We start from the raw sequence: 16,028 nt of genomic DNA, 5'->3' as shown, positions 1-16,028 counted from the left end.
AGGTGCTTGAATATTACATCCCATTTATACAGCCGCACTTACCGTGCAGGCCTGCTGTTAGGAGGCCTGCTGGTTGTCCACACCTCTAACAGCACTCTTGTGATACATAAAATGATGATTTAGCATCAAAACAATGTAAAAAAAATCATGACTCAAAACACCATGAACATCTACACAGCTCTCACAAAAGACAACTCATGTATTTACTTTGCATGCAAGATAAATTGTCGTAAGATTTGTGAATTCACAAATTCCCTACAACGCATCTTACCAGAAGCCAATAGATGCATCATCCATAATAGAAAACGGTTTTGAACCGCTGAAATGCAGCGACGGGTTTGATGTCAACCTGAGCCATAAGGCTGCAGCAAAACAAACATGGCAGGGCTGCTTTTAGCTTGAATACTCTCTACATCTTTTCTGAAAAGCAGTGATTGTTTAATTTTCAGAGCTGCAAACTGTCTTGGGAACGAACTCCCTCTTATTGTTTTAGAGAATGTGTTAAGATGAACTCAGTTTCACCAAAAATAATGAAAAACAATCTCAAAGGTGAACGAAATAATGTTTATTAAAAGCAAAGAATAACAGCAACTATAATATGATGGGAATGTCAGGATCAGTGGAATGTGTGTGAATGCTTGGATATATTATGTATGTGTGAATGATATAATGCTAAAACAGGGCGACAGATGCTTGGAAAATAGTTGTTTATGTCCTGTGTCCTTGATCCACATCACCTCCACAGAGGAAGAGCAAAAAGGGCAGGCACACCAACATACATCCAGATCACAAAACATGGGTCCATAACAGCATGAAAAAGCACTGCTGTTAGGTAAAGATATCTTGAATAGTACAAAAGCATGAAAATATGTATAATTTCATTTATAAAGAGGAAAAGTCCATCCAAGCCAACCTAAGCATTTGCGAAAAGATCCCCTAAATATCCATAAATCCATAAAAAAAGTGGTACAGTTTTTTTTTATAACTACCAGTTATTGAATTGTTTTTTTATTTCGGTAAACAGATATGGTAGCAGAACATTGGCCTTATTTAAGCTCATATCTTTGCTTCTTAGCAGTAAGAGTTGTGTTTCTCATAATAGTTTGATTAAAATACAAAGGTCTGTTCACAAACACCCCCATCTCAAGCAGCATTGGCTTTGGAATAGGGTGGGCATGACGGGACACGTAGAGCTTCTTTAGACTTGTATCCATGGGCGTTGCCTGATACTCTTTGCATGAATCACCTCTCAGACTCGGAGCACATTTGACTTCCAGTTTGAAGTACAGTCGACCATGGTTCAGATTACAGAAGTCCTCCTTAATGCCATTTTTCAGAAACTGCACGCACTCTCCCAGCAGGTCGTCATCCCAGCCGTTATCTTGATCCATGACCTGAAATTTCACTTTGTTTGCTACAGACAGATCCTGGGGACCCATATTAAGCACCATGTTCCAGTGTGGGTTGTTGTTGTTGTAGATGACGTTGGTGCGCTCGACTTGGTTGTAAATGATTTTCACAAAGCCATCTGTGGCTGTAGAATAGTCTCCATACAGACCTGTAGCCCTCTGAACTGTTATAACTACCTGGGCTATGCCCCTACGGGATGGGCAGCAGTCCTGGTTTACAGCCGGGTCATTGCACTGGCAGACGCACTTATCGCTGGGATCTTTTCTACAACGCTCGGTGCAGTTTATCATCAGGCCTTTCTCTAGGATATAATGGGTGATGGCTGAGCGAAGGTTTGACCATGTTTTTTTATTAGCAGGCAGTAGTTGATGCAGAGGGCTCAGGGAATATGAAATGATGTCAGGATTCTGTGGAACAGTGTTGAGCCATTCCTTGTAGGCTGTTGGGTCTTTGTCAGCACTGAAGAGAAGGTCTGGCTCTGTGGTATGGCCTCCTTTGATTTCTGTGAACCTATCGAGATTATAGATAAAACAGTAGGGATACCTTTTTATTTAAGGATTTAAGCTGTGTTCAAATTCTGTGGGAGTCTGTGCTGTGAACTTTTTTTTTTACCATTTAAAGATTTCTTTAATCAATTTTTGCTTCATTTTCCTTTTTATCTGTTTACATAAGAAATAACTTCACTAAATCCTAAATTTAGTTTCCAAACGGTGGCTTGATTTATTTGAAGTAAAGAGATCCCAAAACCAACTGGGCCTGTAGTGAAAGGTAATCGGATTACTGCCAGATCAGTGGAGTTTTGGAATCTCTTAGGTAGAACCTAAGAGAATTGGGCTAAATTATTTTAAATAACAACATACTGTATCACAACCTGACCTTAAGAAAGTTAAAAACAACACCCTATCCGTCTACAGAGATTTTCAAAGCCAACTTTTAAGGCTTTGGGACTCTGGAAAACCACTTTGAGAAGCAGTATTCACAACAGCAGAAAACTTGGACTTGTTGTAAATATGTGTGTGAGAAAAATGTGATGCATACCTGTCATTGAAGAGGTCGGAAAATGCTGATTTGCTCTCTGACTTCTCTATGTCCTTCTTGCAGTGTCTTGATTCTGTGTTAATGGTCACCCTGAGGCTTGCAGACGCTTCAACCTCCAGGCACGTCTGCACCTCCTCCGAACTGAGCCCCTGCAAGCTGGCCAGACACTGACGGATGCTGGTGACCGACTGAACATTTCCTCCTAACTTCACCTGAAATACACATTTTGCAGATCTATTTCATAATTTCCCTTTGAGAAGTTAACAATTGCCATTGAAGTCAGTAGTCTTTTTATATGTCACCTTGCTGAGATAATGGGTGCCAAAGTTGTCGATGAGCCTGTAAAACTGCTCTTTGCTCTTTGCATTGTACGCTGGAGGAAGCTGTTTCAGTGCTGCCTTGAAGTCCTTGCTTATATTGGGTGAGCTGACAACTCCATAGCTGATTTCAGTGAAGTGGGAACAAGTAAACCGGTAGAACCTCTGAGTTTTTAAATTCTGCTTCAACACAAGGTGGTAATATTTACTTTGAGTTCTCATCTTCTTACCTGTAGTGCTCACAGGACATGCTGAGGCTTGAGAAGCTAAACTTGTCATTCTTTGTTTTCTCCATGGAGTAATCAGAAAGTTTAGAGTTGGTCCCAGCCAGCATGAGCGAGGCGCTGCGTTTCATGGTTTGAAACTCTAAGCCCATTTTCCAGTTGTTCTCAACAGAGGAAGAAGAGGATGTGACCAAAGACTCGCTGGATTTGTGCAGGCTGGAGGACACCCTTGAGCTGCAGGATTGCTTTGCCCTCCAGTCCTTCACAGACAGAGGCAGCTTTTGCTTTTTATTCTCCATGTAAGGGTTTACACACAGGGTGCATGTTTTACCATCACGTTCCCAGTCATCCATGTTGAGCACGAAAGCTCCTTTGCGCTCCATTTTGGTGATGTCAAAACCTTCCCCTGCTAGATTGGAGCCTGGAGCAAAGTCTGCCTCCTTACACTGTTTGGGTGTCCCATTAGTGCACGACGTTCGTGTACACTGAGGGAGGACCAGCAGAAGGCCAGCACAGAGGCACAACTGTAGAAGCATGTTTTTACTAAACTGGACAGTGGATGAGAGACTGTAAAGAAAGACATTTTGACTTTAACAAATGAGCTTTAAAGCACTATAAAACTGTAGTTAACCATTTCTTTGATACCTAAAGCTTCGTTCACTTTGTGATTTTGTTTTGTACATTCTAGATTTAATAGGTTTTTGTCAGTTTTAACCCCCATTTCACCTCTAAACAAGTCAATGCATACTCTGGTACTTAGATAAAAGGGTACACTTTTAACTTTATTGTATGATTTTTATTTATGAAATGCTGAAGATAAATATTAGAATAACCTATAATCCTATGCATAGTTTGATGATGATATAATTTATTTTATTTTAGTTGTTATCCCCGCTTTGCCAGATGACTTCTTTTGAAATATAACAAATTATGACCCCCTGATCAAACAAAAAATAACATAAGTTATTTCATTTTATTTTTATCTAGGGCTAATAACTCATTAATTATTTCAAAATTAGTGAATATATCCCAAAAAACAAAGCAAAAAGCAAAATGACTATAAACGTTATCAGTTTGAACATTGAATATCTTGTCATTATAGTGCATTCAATTCCATAAAGGTTTGGAAAGGATGTCCAAGTATTTTACTGTTTTATTTATCTTTTACACCAGATCTCTATATCGTCAGAATTGGGGTTGTATTTGTTCAGGAGCTGCTGTAAACAATATTATTTTTAGTTTCTAATTTAAAGAAGAAAAAACATTTTCCCAAATTTGAGGTTTTTGGTGAGTTTTTTTCAAAAGATAAGGAGACTAAAAAAATATTCTGACCTCTCATTGCGTAGTTCTGGTCCTGTAATGTTAGATTACCTGAAGGGTCTGGTTCACATTTGACAAGAAAAAGTATTTTAGCCCCAAACTGTTTATTGTTATTTACTACTCTGATCGAATAACAGCAAGATGTTTAAATGTATTAACTGATAAGCAGGGAGTCAATGCGTGAATTTATGATCCGTGTTCCAAGTTTCTAACTGACTTTCTAAAATATGTTTACAGACACCAGTAACGACACTGTCGCTCTAATCTGATCTACCGAAAAATAAATTTATACATCAGGTTTATTTTTGCTCCTTATCTATTATGAACCATTTTATTTTGACAACAATTTTGAAATGATTATAAGCTGATTAACTAACTCTAGTTCCTTAAATATAGATCTCAGTTTGAAAGTTTCTGAAGTTTTTCACATGCTCTTTGGATTTTAACCCCATTCAATCTAAGTTTAAATAATGACCTGAGAGCTGAATGAAATATTGAAATATGTATAATTTCAAAGCTTTGGGACCTGAATGGGCAGATCAGATATGTTCTATTGCTTTTTTTAAACTTTCTATCAAAACAACACCATTAACAACACATTAAAGTAGACAACACAATCCTCTAAGGTAGTTTCTTGTTAAGTTCCTTTGAAAAAACAAAACAAAACAAAACTCTACTTTGATTTAGTGTACAGTTTCACTTTCACTCACTCTTTAGTTGAGGTTAAAACATATCTTAATAGAGAATCAATAGAAAAGAGATTGTTTATGGTCAGTAAAACGTCTTAGCTTTTTCTAAAGACATTATTTGATCATAGTTCTACTTACAAAGTTTTATGCACTTTTCCCTGTGTTTCATTTAATTAAGAATGATCACCAGCAAAGTTCTTAAGTCGGTTTCATAAAGGTCATATGTTTTCCTTTCAATGTATTCGAATATACTTTATGTATTTGTCTGATGACCTTTACACTGTTAATAATTCTAAGGGGTAACTAAAAATAAAATCTTTTCAATAGGAAATGTTAAACAAAGTGAATAGACTTACCTTCGCATGAGTCAAAATTTCTTATCACACACTAGCTCAACGCTGAGCATCAGATGCAGGCTTTGTCATTTATGAAGTGTGAAATGGGGGCAGAACAGCCCCCCCACCCCACCCCTCGTTTTCATGCAAAATCAAACCGTTGAAACTCTCACCTTAGTCTGAGGTGAGAAAAAGGAGGGACATAACATCTTTGTAGATTGTGTTAAACCAAATGGAAAACTGTGGCGCTGAAAAGTACACCACTAACAATCACGTGGGGTAAAAAAAAGAAACTTGTTAAGTGATGAAACATTCTGAATTTCTACCTACAAATGTCCATGCTAGTTGATACGACTGTTTAATAATATTTAAGGCTTCAATATTATCCCCCACATAAATTTGGCATTTTGTTTTGGGAATTTAACCATAAATACATTAACAATAACAGCAGAGCCTGACTCCAGCACAAACCCAGACATACATGCATCTGATTGCTGAAAAGTATTTGATATTTTGAAAACAAACCCCACAACATAATGTGTTCTTTATACAATCTTTTGTTCCAAGGTTGCACATGTACACCATCAGTAGATCTATCCACCAACAATCCATATATAAATGTATCTTCTTGCAAAAAACAACATTCTATAATCCATATCCTTAAGTTATCCTTTTGCAATTTCAATACACTGTGGAGATAACCCTCATACCTTTGTGTTTGTCAGTCCAGTGGATGAGTCTGCATTTGGCAGGTATGAAGAGAATTGCACTTTTCTTTGCTTGAGTCAGGTAAAAAGATGAAAGGCAGAGGAATAACTTCTTTTTGACACTATCTACCTTTTGGTCATCCATGTGGACTTCCTGGGTTGCCATCGCCTGGCAGCCATGGGTATAAGAGGGCTATATGGATGTGGGGACCTGGCAAGGCTGTGACTGAATGGGGCGAAGTGGGCTCTTTGATGGTTTGGCTACCTGCTCTGTTGTCTTTGAGGGCAGGTTTGCAGTTAATGGGAATGCCATTTGGGGCTTTGACCTGTGCTGTTTGAGGGGGTTGTCCCTCCTTGGGATGGGCCTAAAGTGGTGTTTGGGGCTAGTTCTGAGCTACACTGCTGCCCTCCTCTCTGTGGTGGTGTCTGGTCCTATTTTTTTTTTGCCTGCCCCCATCCCAGACTGGGGATCTCCTCCTGGGTCTGTGGGTGTCAGACTTCGGGTGCTGTCGTCTGTTGAATGCGGCGCTTCTCTGTTGGGGGTGGCCATCCCTATCTCTGCCCTCCTTGTGTCCCAACGATCCCAACTGGAACAGCTTGGCTTCAATAAACCCCTCTGCAATTGGCTGCTAGACTTCCTCATAAACAGACCTCCGTCAGTACGGGTCGGACAGAACACCTCCGATGTCATCACGCTAAGCACAGGTTCCCCTCAGGGCTGCGTCCTGAGCCCCCTGCTGTTCATCCTGATAACACATGACTGCGTCCCCAGGTTCACCACCAATCACATCATGATGTTTGCAGATGACACCACGGTGGTGGGCTTCGTCAGAGACGACAATGAACAGAAATACAGAGTGGAGGTGGAGCAGCTGGTGGGCTGGTGCAGAGATAACAGCCTGATCCTGAACGTGGAGAAGAGCAAGGAGATCATTGTTGACTTCTGGAAGAACCGGCCTAACCACTGTTATGTTTATTCCTTATAAATCATGTGTATTGTTAATCTGTTAGCCAGATTAGACAGAGTCGAAGGCCTTCCTTCACATGGTGGATGTCACTGTGTGTACAGAGGTAATCTATGTGTCTTTAAAAATACACAGGTGTGTCTTTTTGAGGGCGACAGTGGCGTTGGATGTAGGAGTTTGCCCTGTAATCGGAGGGTTGACGGTTCAAGCCCCGACTCCGACTTTCATTGTCGTTGTGTCCTTGGGCAAGACACTTCACCTGCATTGTCTACTGATGGTGGTCAGAGGGCCCGGTGGCGCCAGTGTACGGCAGCCTCGCTTCTGTCAGTGAGCCCCAGGGCAGCTGTGGCTACAATGTAGCTTGCCACCGTGAGTGTGTGTGTGAATGGGTGAATGAATGTAGTGTAAAGCGCTTTGGTCAAGTCTCCTAACTTGAATAAAGGCGCTATATAAGTACATGCCATTTACCATTTACCATCTTTAAAAATACACAGGATATGGGTAGATCTTGGAGCCGGACTGATAAAGGAGAGCTATCTGTAATCTGTAAAGATGCATGAAGGTCAGGGCATGGATGGCATGTCAGTTTCTGATACGGACAGCTAAGCATCCACCTGATGCAACACATAGACTCATGTGGTATAAGAAGGAGGAGATGACCTTGTTCTGGGCTCAATCTTTGCCGGACGCTCGCTGACGTTTTTTGAGCCGACAGCTGTGTGAATTCCAAGCAATTTCTCTGTCCTGTAACGATACAACCTGGAATAAACTCTGTTACCTTTTTACTCCTGTTTTATAGTCCTTTTTTATATGGTTTTACCCAGTTTGAGTTAAGGAATAGTAACTATCTTGCTCCCAGGAAAAGAACCGGAAGGGAAGTTCCCGAGGCGCAGCCGTCCTCGGGGGGACATTACTTCCATATTTAATACCCCAATTCAATGCTCATCAACAGCTCAGCTGTAGAGGTGGTCAGCAGCACCACATTTCTGGGGGTGTACATCACAGACACCCACCACTAGACTGTAAACACCACCTCACTGATTAAAAGGGCACAAAAGCACATGTACTTCTTGCGGAGGATGAGGAGAGCCCACCTGCCCCGACCCATCCTTACCACCTTCTACAGGAGCACCATAGAGAGCGTTCTGACCAGCTGTCTCACTGTGTGGTGTGTAGGCTGCAGCGTCTCAGACTGGAAGAAGGTGAGAAGAGTAGTGAGAACAGCAGAGAGCATCATTGGGGCGTCATCATCCCAGGGCTGTGTGTTCCGAGCCGTATCATTATAAATGACCCCTCACACCCCCACCATGGACTGTTCTCCCTGCTGCCCTCTGGAAAGAGACTTTGAAGCATTCGATGCAGGTCCAGCTGATTCCAGAACAGTTTCTTCCCCACTGCCATTAGACTGCTGAATGTTGTATAAAGTTGGATAAACAAAAAAAAAAACTGAATGTTGGAACTGTAACTGATATAGACTTGCATGTTTACATTATCACTGCTGCTTACCTTTATCACGGCTACACTCTGTGTATACAAAATGATAATAAAGTCTGTCTAAGTCTAGGTCTAAGACACATAGAAGCCACTGTCCTTAACGTAGGATTTAAACCAGTCCAGTGCGGCACCAGAAAGGCCAACCCAATTTTCAAAATGCTCTAATAAAATCAAGTGATCAACAGTATCAAATGCTGCTCTGATGTCCAATAATATTAGCATTGTTATTATTCTACAGTCCACATTTATACAGCTGTGGTTTGCATGGAAACCTGACAGGAAGACATTAAAGCAGCTGGTCATTGTTGAGAAGGAATTTAACTGTTGAAACGCAACTTTTTCAATTATTTTACTGATAAATGGGAGAAATATAAACACAATAAAAACATAAATAAATATTTGTTCAATGTGTTCAACCACATTGAAAACTGTGAAAAGCAAAACCAATAATGCTAATGTGGGTTAAAACCAAATAAACCTGTTAAGTGCTGAAACATTCTAAATTTAAACCTACAAATGTCCATGTTAGGTGATACAACTTTAAAATTAAGGCTTACCTAGCTTTGACAACAACCTCCATGTAAATTTGGTGACTTTGGTATTTAACTGTAAATGTATTAATTATTTTTACAAAAATATGCATTGCCAGAGACACACAAGCTAAAGAGGAAGACAAAAACAGGCTAGAAAGACTCAAGTGCACACCCAGAGATGCATGAATCTGATTGGTGAAAGATATTTGCAATTTTGAAAACAAACCACTAAACATAATGCATTCTTCATACTACTTATCTTTTGTTCAAAAGTTGCTCATGTATACCATCAGAAGATCTATCCACCAAAAATCCATATATAAATGTATAATTCTGCAATTCCAATTCACCGTGGAGATCAGAATCATACCTCAGTCTGCATTAAGGCAGCTTTAAAGAGAGATGCACTTTTCACTCATTAAGTCCAGTAACAAGTAAGGCAGATGAGTTAATAAAATATCAATATCAGGTTTTAATCATCACCAACATTTAAGAAGAAAAAAGCATGAATGCTCATCAACAGCTCAGCTGTAGAGGTGGTCAGCAGCACCACATGGGGGTGTACTTCACAGACACCCACCACTAGACTGTAAACACCACCTCACTGATCAAAAGGGCACAAAAGCGCATGTACTTCTTGCGGAGGATGAGGAGAGCCCACCTGCCCCCATCCATCCTCACCACCTTCTACAGGAGCACCATAGAGAGCGTTCTGACCAGCTGTCTCACTGTGTGATGTGGAAGCTGCAGCGTCTCAGACTGGAAGAAGGTGAGAAGAGTAGTGAGAACAGCAGAGAGGATCATCGGGGCGTCATCATCCCAGGGCTGCGTGTTCTGAGCCGTATCATTATAAATGACCCCTCACACCCCCACCATGGACTGTTCTCCCTGCTGCCCTCTGGAAAGAGACTTTGAAGCATTCAATGTAGGTCCAGCAGATTCCAGAACAGTTTCTTCCCCACTGCCATTAGACTGCTGAATGTTGTATAAAGCTGGATAAAGAAAACAACAAAAAAAAAAAAAAAAGAACTGTAACTGATATACACTCACCGGCCACTTTATTAGGTACCCCATGCTAGTAACGGGTTGGACCCCCTTTTGCCTTCAGAACTGCCTCATTTCTTCGTGGCATAGATTCAACAAGGTGCTGGAAGCATTCCTCAGGGAGTTTGGTCCATATTGACATGATGGCATCACACAGTTGCCACAGATTTGTCGGCTGCACATCCATGATGCGAATCTCCCGTTCCACCACATCCCAAAGATGCTCTATTGGATTGAGATCTGGTGACTGTGGAGGCCATTTGAGTACAGTGAACTCATTGTCATGTTCAAGAAACCAGTCTGAGATGATTCCAGCTTTATGACATGGCGCATTATCCTGCTGAAAGTAGCCATCAGAAGTTGGGTACATTTTGGTCATAAAGGGATGGACATGGTTAGCAACAATACTCAGGTAGGCTGTGGCGTTGCAACGATGCTCAATTGGTACCAAGGGGCCCAAAGAGTGCCAAGAAAATATTCCCCACACCATGACACCACCACCACCAGCCTGAACCGTTGATACAAGGCAGGATGGATCCATGCTTTCATGTTGTAGACGCCAAATTCTGACCCTACCATCCGAATGTCGCAGCAGAAATCGAGACTCATCAGACCAGGCAACGTTTTTCCAATCTTCTATTGTCCAATTTCGATGAGCTTGTGCAACCACCCGTTGGTTGTAACGGGTGGTTATTTGAGTCACTGTTGCCCTTCTATCAGCTCGAACAAGTCTGGCCATTCTCCTCTGACCTCTGGCATCAACAAGGCATTTCCGCCCACAGAACTGCCGCTCACTGGATGTTTTTTCTTTTTCGGACCATTCTCTGTAAACCCTAGAGATGGTTGTGCATGAAAATCCCAGTAGATCAGCAGTTTCTAAAATACTCAGACCAGCCCTTCTGGCACCAACAATCATGCCACGTTCAAAGTCACTCAAATCACCTTTCTTCCCCATACTGATGCTCGGTTTGAACTGCAGGAGATTGCCTTGACCATGTCTACATGCCTAAATGCACTGAGTTGCCGCCATGTGATTGGCTGCTTAGAAATTAAGTGTTAACGAGCAGTTGGACAGGTGTACCTAATAAAGTGGCTGGTGAGTGTAGAGTTGCATGTTTAAATTATCACTGCTGCTTACCTTTATCACGGCCACACTCTGTGTATACAAAATGATAATAAAGTCTGTCTAAGTCTAAGACACATAGAAGCCACTGTCCTTAACGTAGGATTTAAACCAGTCCAGTGCGGCACCAGAAAGGCCGACCCAATTTTCAAAATGCTCTAATAAAATCAAGTGATCAACAGTATCAAATGCTGCACTGATGTCCAATAATATTAGTACTGTTCTTATTCTACTGTCCACATTTATACAGATGTGGTTTGCATGAAAACCTGACAGGAAGACATTAAAGCAGCTGGTCTTGTTGAGAAGGAATTTAACTGTCGAAACGCAACTTTTTCAATTATTTTACTGATAAATGGGAGAAATATAAACACAATAAAAAAAGAGAAACATAAAGAAATGTTTGTTCAATGTGCTAAACCACATTGAAAACTGTGAAAAGCAACACCAATAATGCTAATGTGGGTTAAAACCAAATAAACTTGTTAAGTGCTGAAACATTCTAAACTTAAACCTACAAATGTCCATGTTAGGTGATACAACTTTAAAATTAAGGCTTACCTAGCTTTGACAACAACCATGTGAATGGTTGTTGTCAACCAATCATGAATCTGATTGGTGAAAGATATTTGCAATTTTGAAAACAAACCACTAAATATAATGCATTCTTCATACTACTTATCTTTTGTTCAAAAGTTGCACTTGTATACCATCAGAAGATCTATCCACCAACAATCCATATATAAATGTATACCTTATTGCCAAATGCAATGTGTCCAAATCCTCAAATTCTGCAATTCCAATTCACCGTGGAGATCAGAATCATACCCCAGTCTGCATTAAGGCCAGTTTAAAGAGAGATGCACTTTTCACTCATTAAGTCCAGTAACAGGTAAGGCAGATGAGTTAATAAAATATCAATATCAGGTTTTAATCATCACCAACATTTAAGAAGAAAAAAGCATAAAAAAAATAAACACAACTTCATTTGGCTATGGAAAGCAGCGTCAAACTGTTAATCTCATCCATCAAAAGCCCATCAGATGTAAATTTACTATATTCAAAATCAAAAGAACCAATGCAACTATTTTGTTTTACCACATCTGAGGTCTGAGGCAATGAGAGCTGCATACTTCAATGGAAAATCTAAGCAGGATGAAAGAATGATGGTTATCATCACTCAAACTGTTTTCCTGTCAAATAATCTGCAATAATAAATGTTTATCGGCAAAAAAAACAAACTCCTACAGGTTTTCTTGTGTGTCTTTTTCTGGGAGTTTAAGATCATGTACCTGTGAGACATATAAACACATGTAGTAGATTGGCTTTGGTGTTTCAGTTTGAGTCATCTAACTGAAAGAATGACTAAAATAGTTAATGACTAGTAAATGCTGTTACAATTTCCAAAAACTAGTTGGTATATAGACCAAAAAACCCAGGTAAAATACACACTCCAGTATATATATGACCTCAATTTGACTTTACAAAAGCTCAAAAAGCTTAAAATCAACTTCGATTTTTATTGAGTGAAATTTACAAAGAATTTCTATATGGAAAAAGTTACCTAGCTTTTTCTAAGTAAATGTTTGCTCCAATTTTTATCATTGCTGATTTCTAGTTTGTTAATGAGTGGTCTGCCAAACACTACAGTCAGATATCTTTTTTTTTAGCCCTAACTTTCTTAGCACTGGAACATCCCATCTGCCTGTCTGCTCATCCATTTATTAATAAAACGTTCAATCGATTAATCTACACTCGCTTTTTTCCTTGCAGATTCCCACCTAGGATTCTCCTGCAGTTTATTTTGATTAGAAGGTAAAAATAAACAATGTAGAAGAAACGTTTTTAAAATGTTTTTATTGATATGACAACAAAGATAGCATCATTGGGTGGGCCGGTCCTTATCTCCGCGAGCGAGGGCCGGCCCTCCTTAATTAATCATACCGGCTCCTACATTTACTCTCTGGCCGAAGCACCTACCAGTGACAGTAATTAACTTAAGGAGCTAAAGAAATAATACAATGTTAACTACTTAAATGATGCATGCAGTATATAAAAACCTATGTAAAAACCTATTTCTTAAAACTGTAAAGTCCTTACAACAAACTAAATTATAATAAAACTGAAATGCTTTCTCTAAACCAAACTACGATATTCCACTTATATTTGGCAAATTTATGTTTGAATATTTTGAAAAAATATGTTGTGGTGCATGATGGGGTTTTGCATCTATAGGATAACGTTTCCCGTCTTACGTGCATTGTTGCCAGGTTGGGATGTTTCCCAATCTGGCAGTTTAGGATGGCCATCTATGGGTAAAACATTTTTTTCTTTAGATTTATGGCCTAAGAGATAAATAGACTTTGGTTGAAATTGGGTAAGATTTCACATATCCAGGTGGTTTATGAACATTTTTTGGGCTAGAAAACATGAGTCAGTGACATCTTGCAACCGACCGCATCATACAAGTCTTGGTGATGGTTGTTGTGTGATGCTTGAAGATAGATTGGTTAATCCACAATGTGTATTCGTATTGTGTTTCACATTTTAGATGCACAGGGCGCTCCATAAGCGGGTCGGTGTAGATGGAAAAATGCCAGGGCCGAAAAACGTTCCCAGTCCGAGCCTGATCGACAGTATTTGCAATTTACATCGCTGCTTAGTGCTGCTATTTCCACTTCTTTCATTGTATACCGTACTTTGAAAGGGCCAAGAGACGCAAGAAGCAACGGAATTCAAAGTTTATGAGAGGAAGAGGAAGGCTTCAGAAGAAAAAAAAGACCAGAGCACATTTGCTCATGTGCAGTTATACAAAAGGGTACATGTGTGCTTCTTACCTACATTTCCGGAAACATTGTCTCTTATATCTTTATTAATGATATGAACAACATAAAATTAATACATACATTACATTACATATAAGACGTATCTTTCCCTTCTCCCCCATAAAATACAAAAACTAGCACTAAAGATAACCTGAATTTTGTATTTTTCATCTCTAATGTTATAATGTTAATTGCTGTGTTTTCTGTATTTGACCTGATCTGACCATCCATCTATCCAGTTCTGTCACGCATATCCCAAGCGGGGTCATGAGGGGTGCTGGTGCGCATCTTCAGTTGTCAATGGCCGAAAGGCGGGGTACACCCTGGACAGGTCGCCTGTCCATCGCAGAGCCACAACCATTCACATGCACACCTAAGGGGAATTTAGAGAAACAAATAAACCTAAAAGTCATGTTTTTGGAGTGTGGGAGGAAGCCAGAGTACCCGGAGAAAACACACGCATGCTCAGGGAGAACATGCAAACTCCATGTAAAAAGAGGCAGGGCCGGAATTGGAACCCAGATCTTCTTGCTACCCACTATGTCACTGCGCAGCCCTGATCTGACCAATGATTTCATATTCATTTGCATGTCATCATTCCATTGCTGGTTGTCTAGGTGGTGTTTCTATAGATATGTTGATATTGGCAAACTTTTTGGGGAAAACTTTCTTCCCAGTTTGGATTATGCAGACCTGTTACTTATTAGACTGCAGGCGTGTCTTTATGACATATAAACCTGGATGACTATATTTTTTCTTCGAATTCAGACAAAATAAAAGTTATTGTCTTTGGACCAGACTTTTTCAAAAAGAAGTTGATTAGTCACTCACTTCATGTGTGACTGATTAATGTGAAAACCCACCACCTTGTTGTCACACATCCATGCTTGTAACAGAAGACAGATTAGCAAAAGTATTAAATGAATAACTAAAATGATAAAGTATTTTTTCACATAGTTAAAATTACTGACCACAGAACAAAAAAGTTTTTTTTAAGCAGCAGGAAGAAGCGGCCACATTTTTCAAGTAAAAACCACAACGTTCTTACTCTTGAAAAAAAAAAAAATTATAATGCACATATTAATGCAAAAGAAACTTACTTTTAGTAAAACAACAGAGGAAAGATAAATGGCAAAAAATAAATGATTATACCACCTAAACCATTGAAGCAACGTTTATTAATTATTTCTTCTGTTTAAAGAAATGAGTCTGTGAAGATACTTTAGAAACACAAGCCACAGTGGAAGCCTGGCCACATCTGACTAATATGCAACATTTGTGCTGTCCATTTCAGCGGGGGATCTTGTGCTAGTCATCTGGTCTGGGAAACCGAAGGAGGTGAGAGGTGGTCTGATGCATCATACTCTTCAACATTGGCTTTTTTTCTAGAGAATTAAAATCCACCAGTTGCTGCTTTTAAAAGAAGTAAAATTTCAAAAAACTTAATAAATATAAAAATAAAATAGCTTATAATGGTAGGCCTTTACATCAATATCTCAGCATATCAATAGCGTTCTAGTTTGGTTAGCTTTTTAGCTTTTAAAATTTGCTTTTGTGTTTTCTTAATATAAATAAGTTTTTCTTAATCTCTTTTTAGATTATATATACCGGTAGTGTACTTTTCCAGACAAGTGCTGTTGATAGTGTACAGCATAATTAAATGTTCATTTGTTTCATTAATTAAAAGCAACAAAAAAAATTTCTACAAATTGTGCAGGGATTCTGAACTAATATATTTACAGATTCTTGTTTTTCATGGGGGCAAAGTACAAAAGAATAACACAATAATATGCACATATAACTATTAGAGAAAGAGCACATTGTTTATTATATTAAGTGAGCCACAAAGCTAAGGTCGCAGACTTCTAATCTAACAGAAAAAAACTGTAATCCTATTTTAGAATGACTGAAGCTTAAAGTTGACTCACACTGATCTAACAGATCTAAAAAAAAGTAACAATATTCTTAAATTAAGTAGTTTCGCTCTTAATGTGAGAAAGTAAA

The 16,028-nt window shown here is 39.3% G+C and overlaps 1 protein-coding gene across 1 annotated transcript; it reads right to left on the bottom strand.

The window, feature by feature from the left end:
* Positions 1-549: 549 nt before the first annotated feature.
* On the bottom strand, positions 550-5,430 carry LOC119783183 (perforin-1-like). The gene is made up of 5 exons (XM_038284559.1): positions 5,355-5,430; positions 2,996-3,556; positions 2,751-2,889; positions 2,449-2,660; positions 550-1,920 (listed from the first exon to the last, which is right to left on the bottom strand). The coding sequence occupies exons 1-5, from the start codon at positions 5,360-5,362 to the stop codon at positions 1,047-1,049; spliced, it is 1,794 nt and encodes a 597-aa protein (XP_038140487.1). The 5' UTR covers positions 5,363-5,430; the 3' UTR covers positions 550-1,046.
* Between the last annotated feature and the right edge of the window lie 10,598 nt (positions 5,431-16,028).

This window comes from Cyprinodon tularosa, unplaced genomic scaffold, assembly GCF_016077235.1.
Source record: "Cyprinodon tularosa strain WSP-4 unplaced genomic scaffold, ASM1607723v1 ctg105, whole genome shotgun sequence".
In the NCBI taxonomy this organism is placed as follows: Eukaryota; Metazoa; Chordata; class Actinopteri; order Cyprinodontiformes; family Cyprinodontidae; genus Cyprinodon; species Cyprinodon tularosa.
This window is presented reverse-complemented; position numbering and strand designations above follow the sequence as displayed.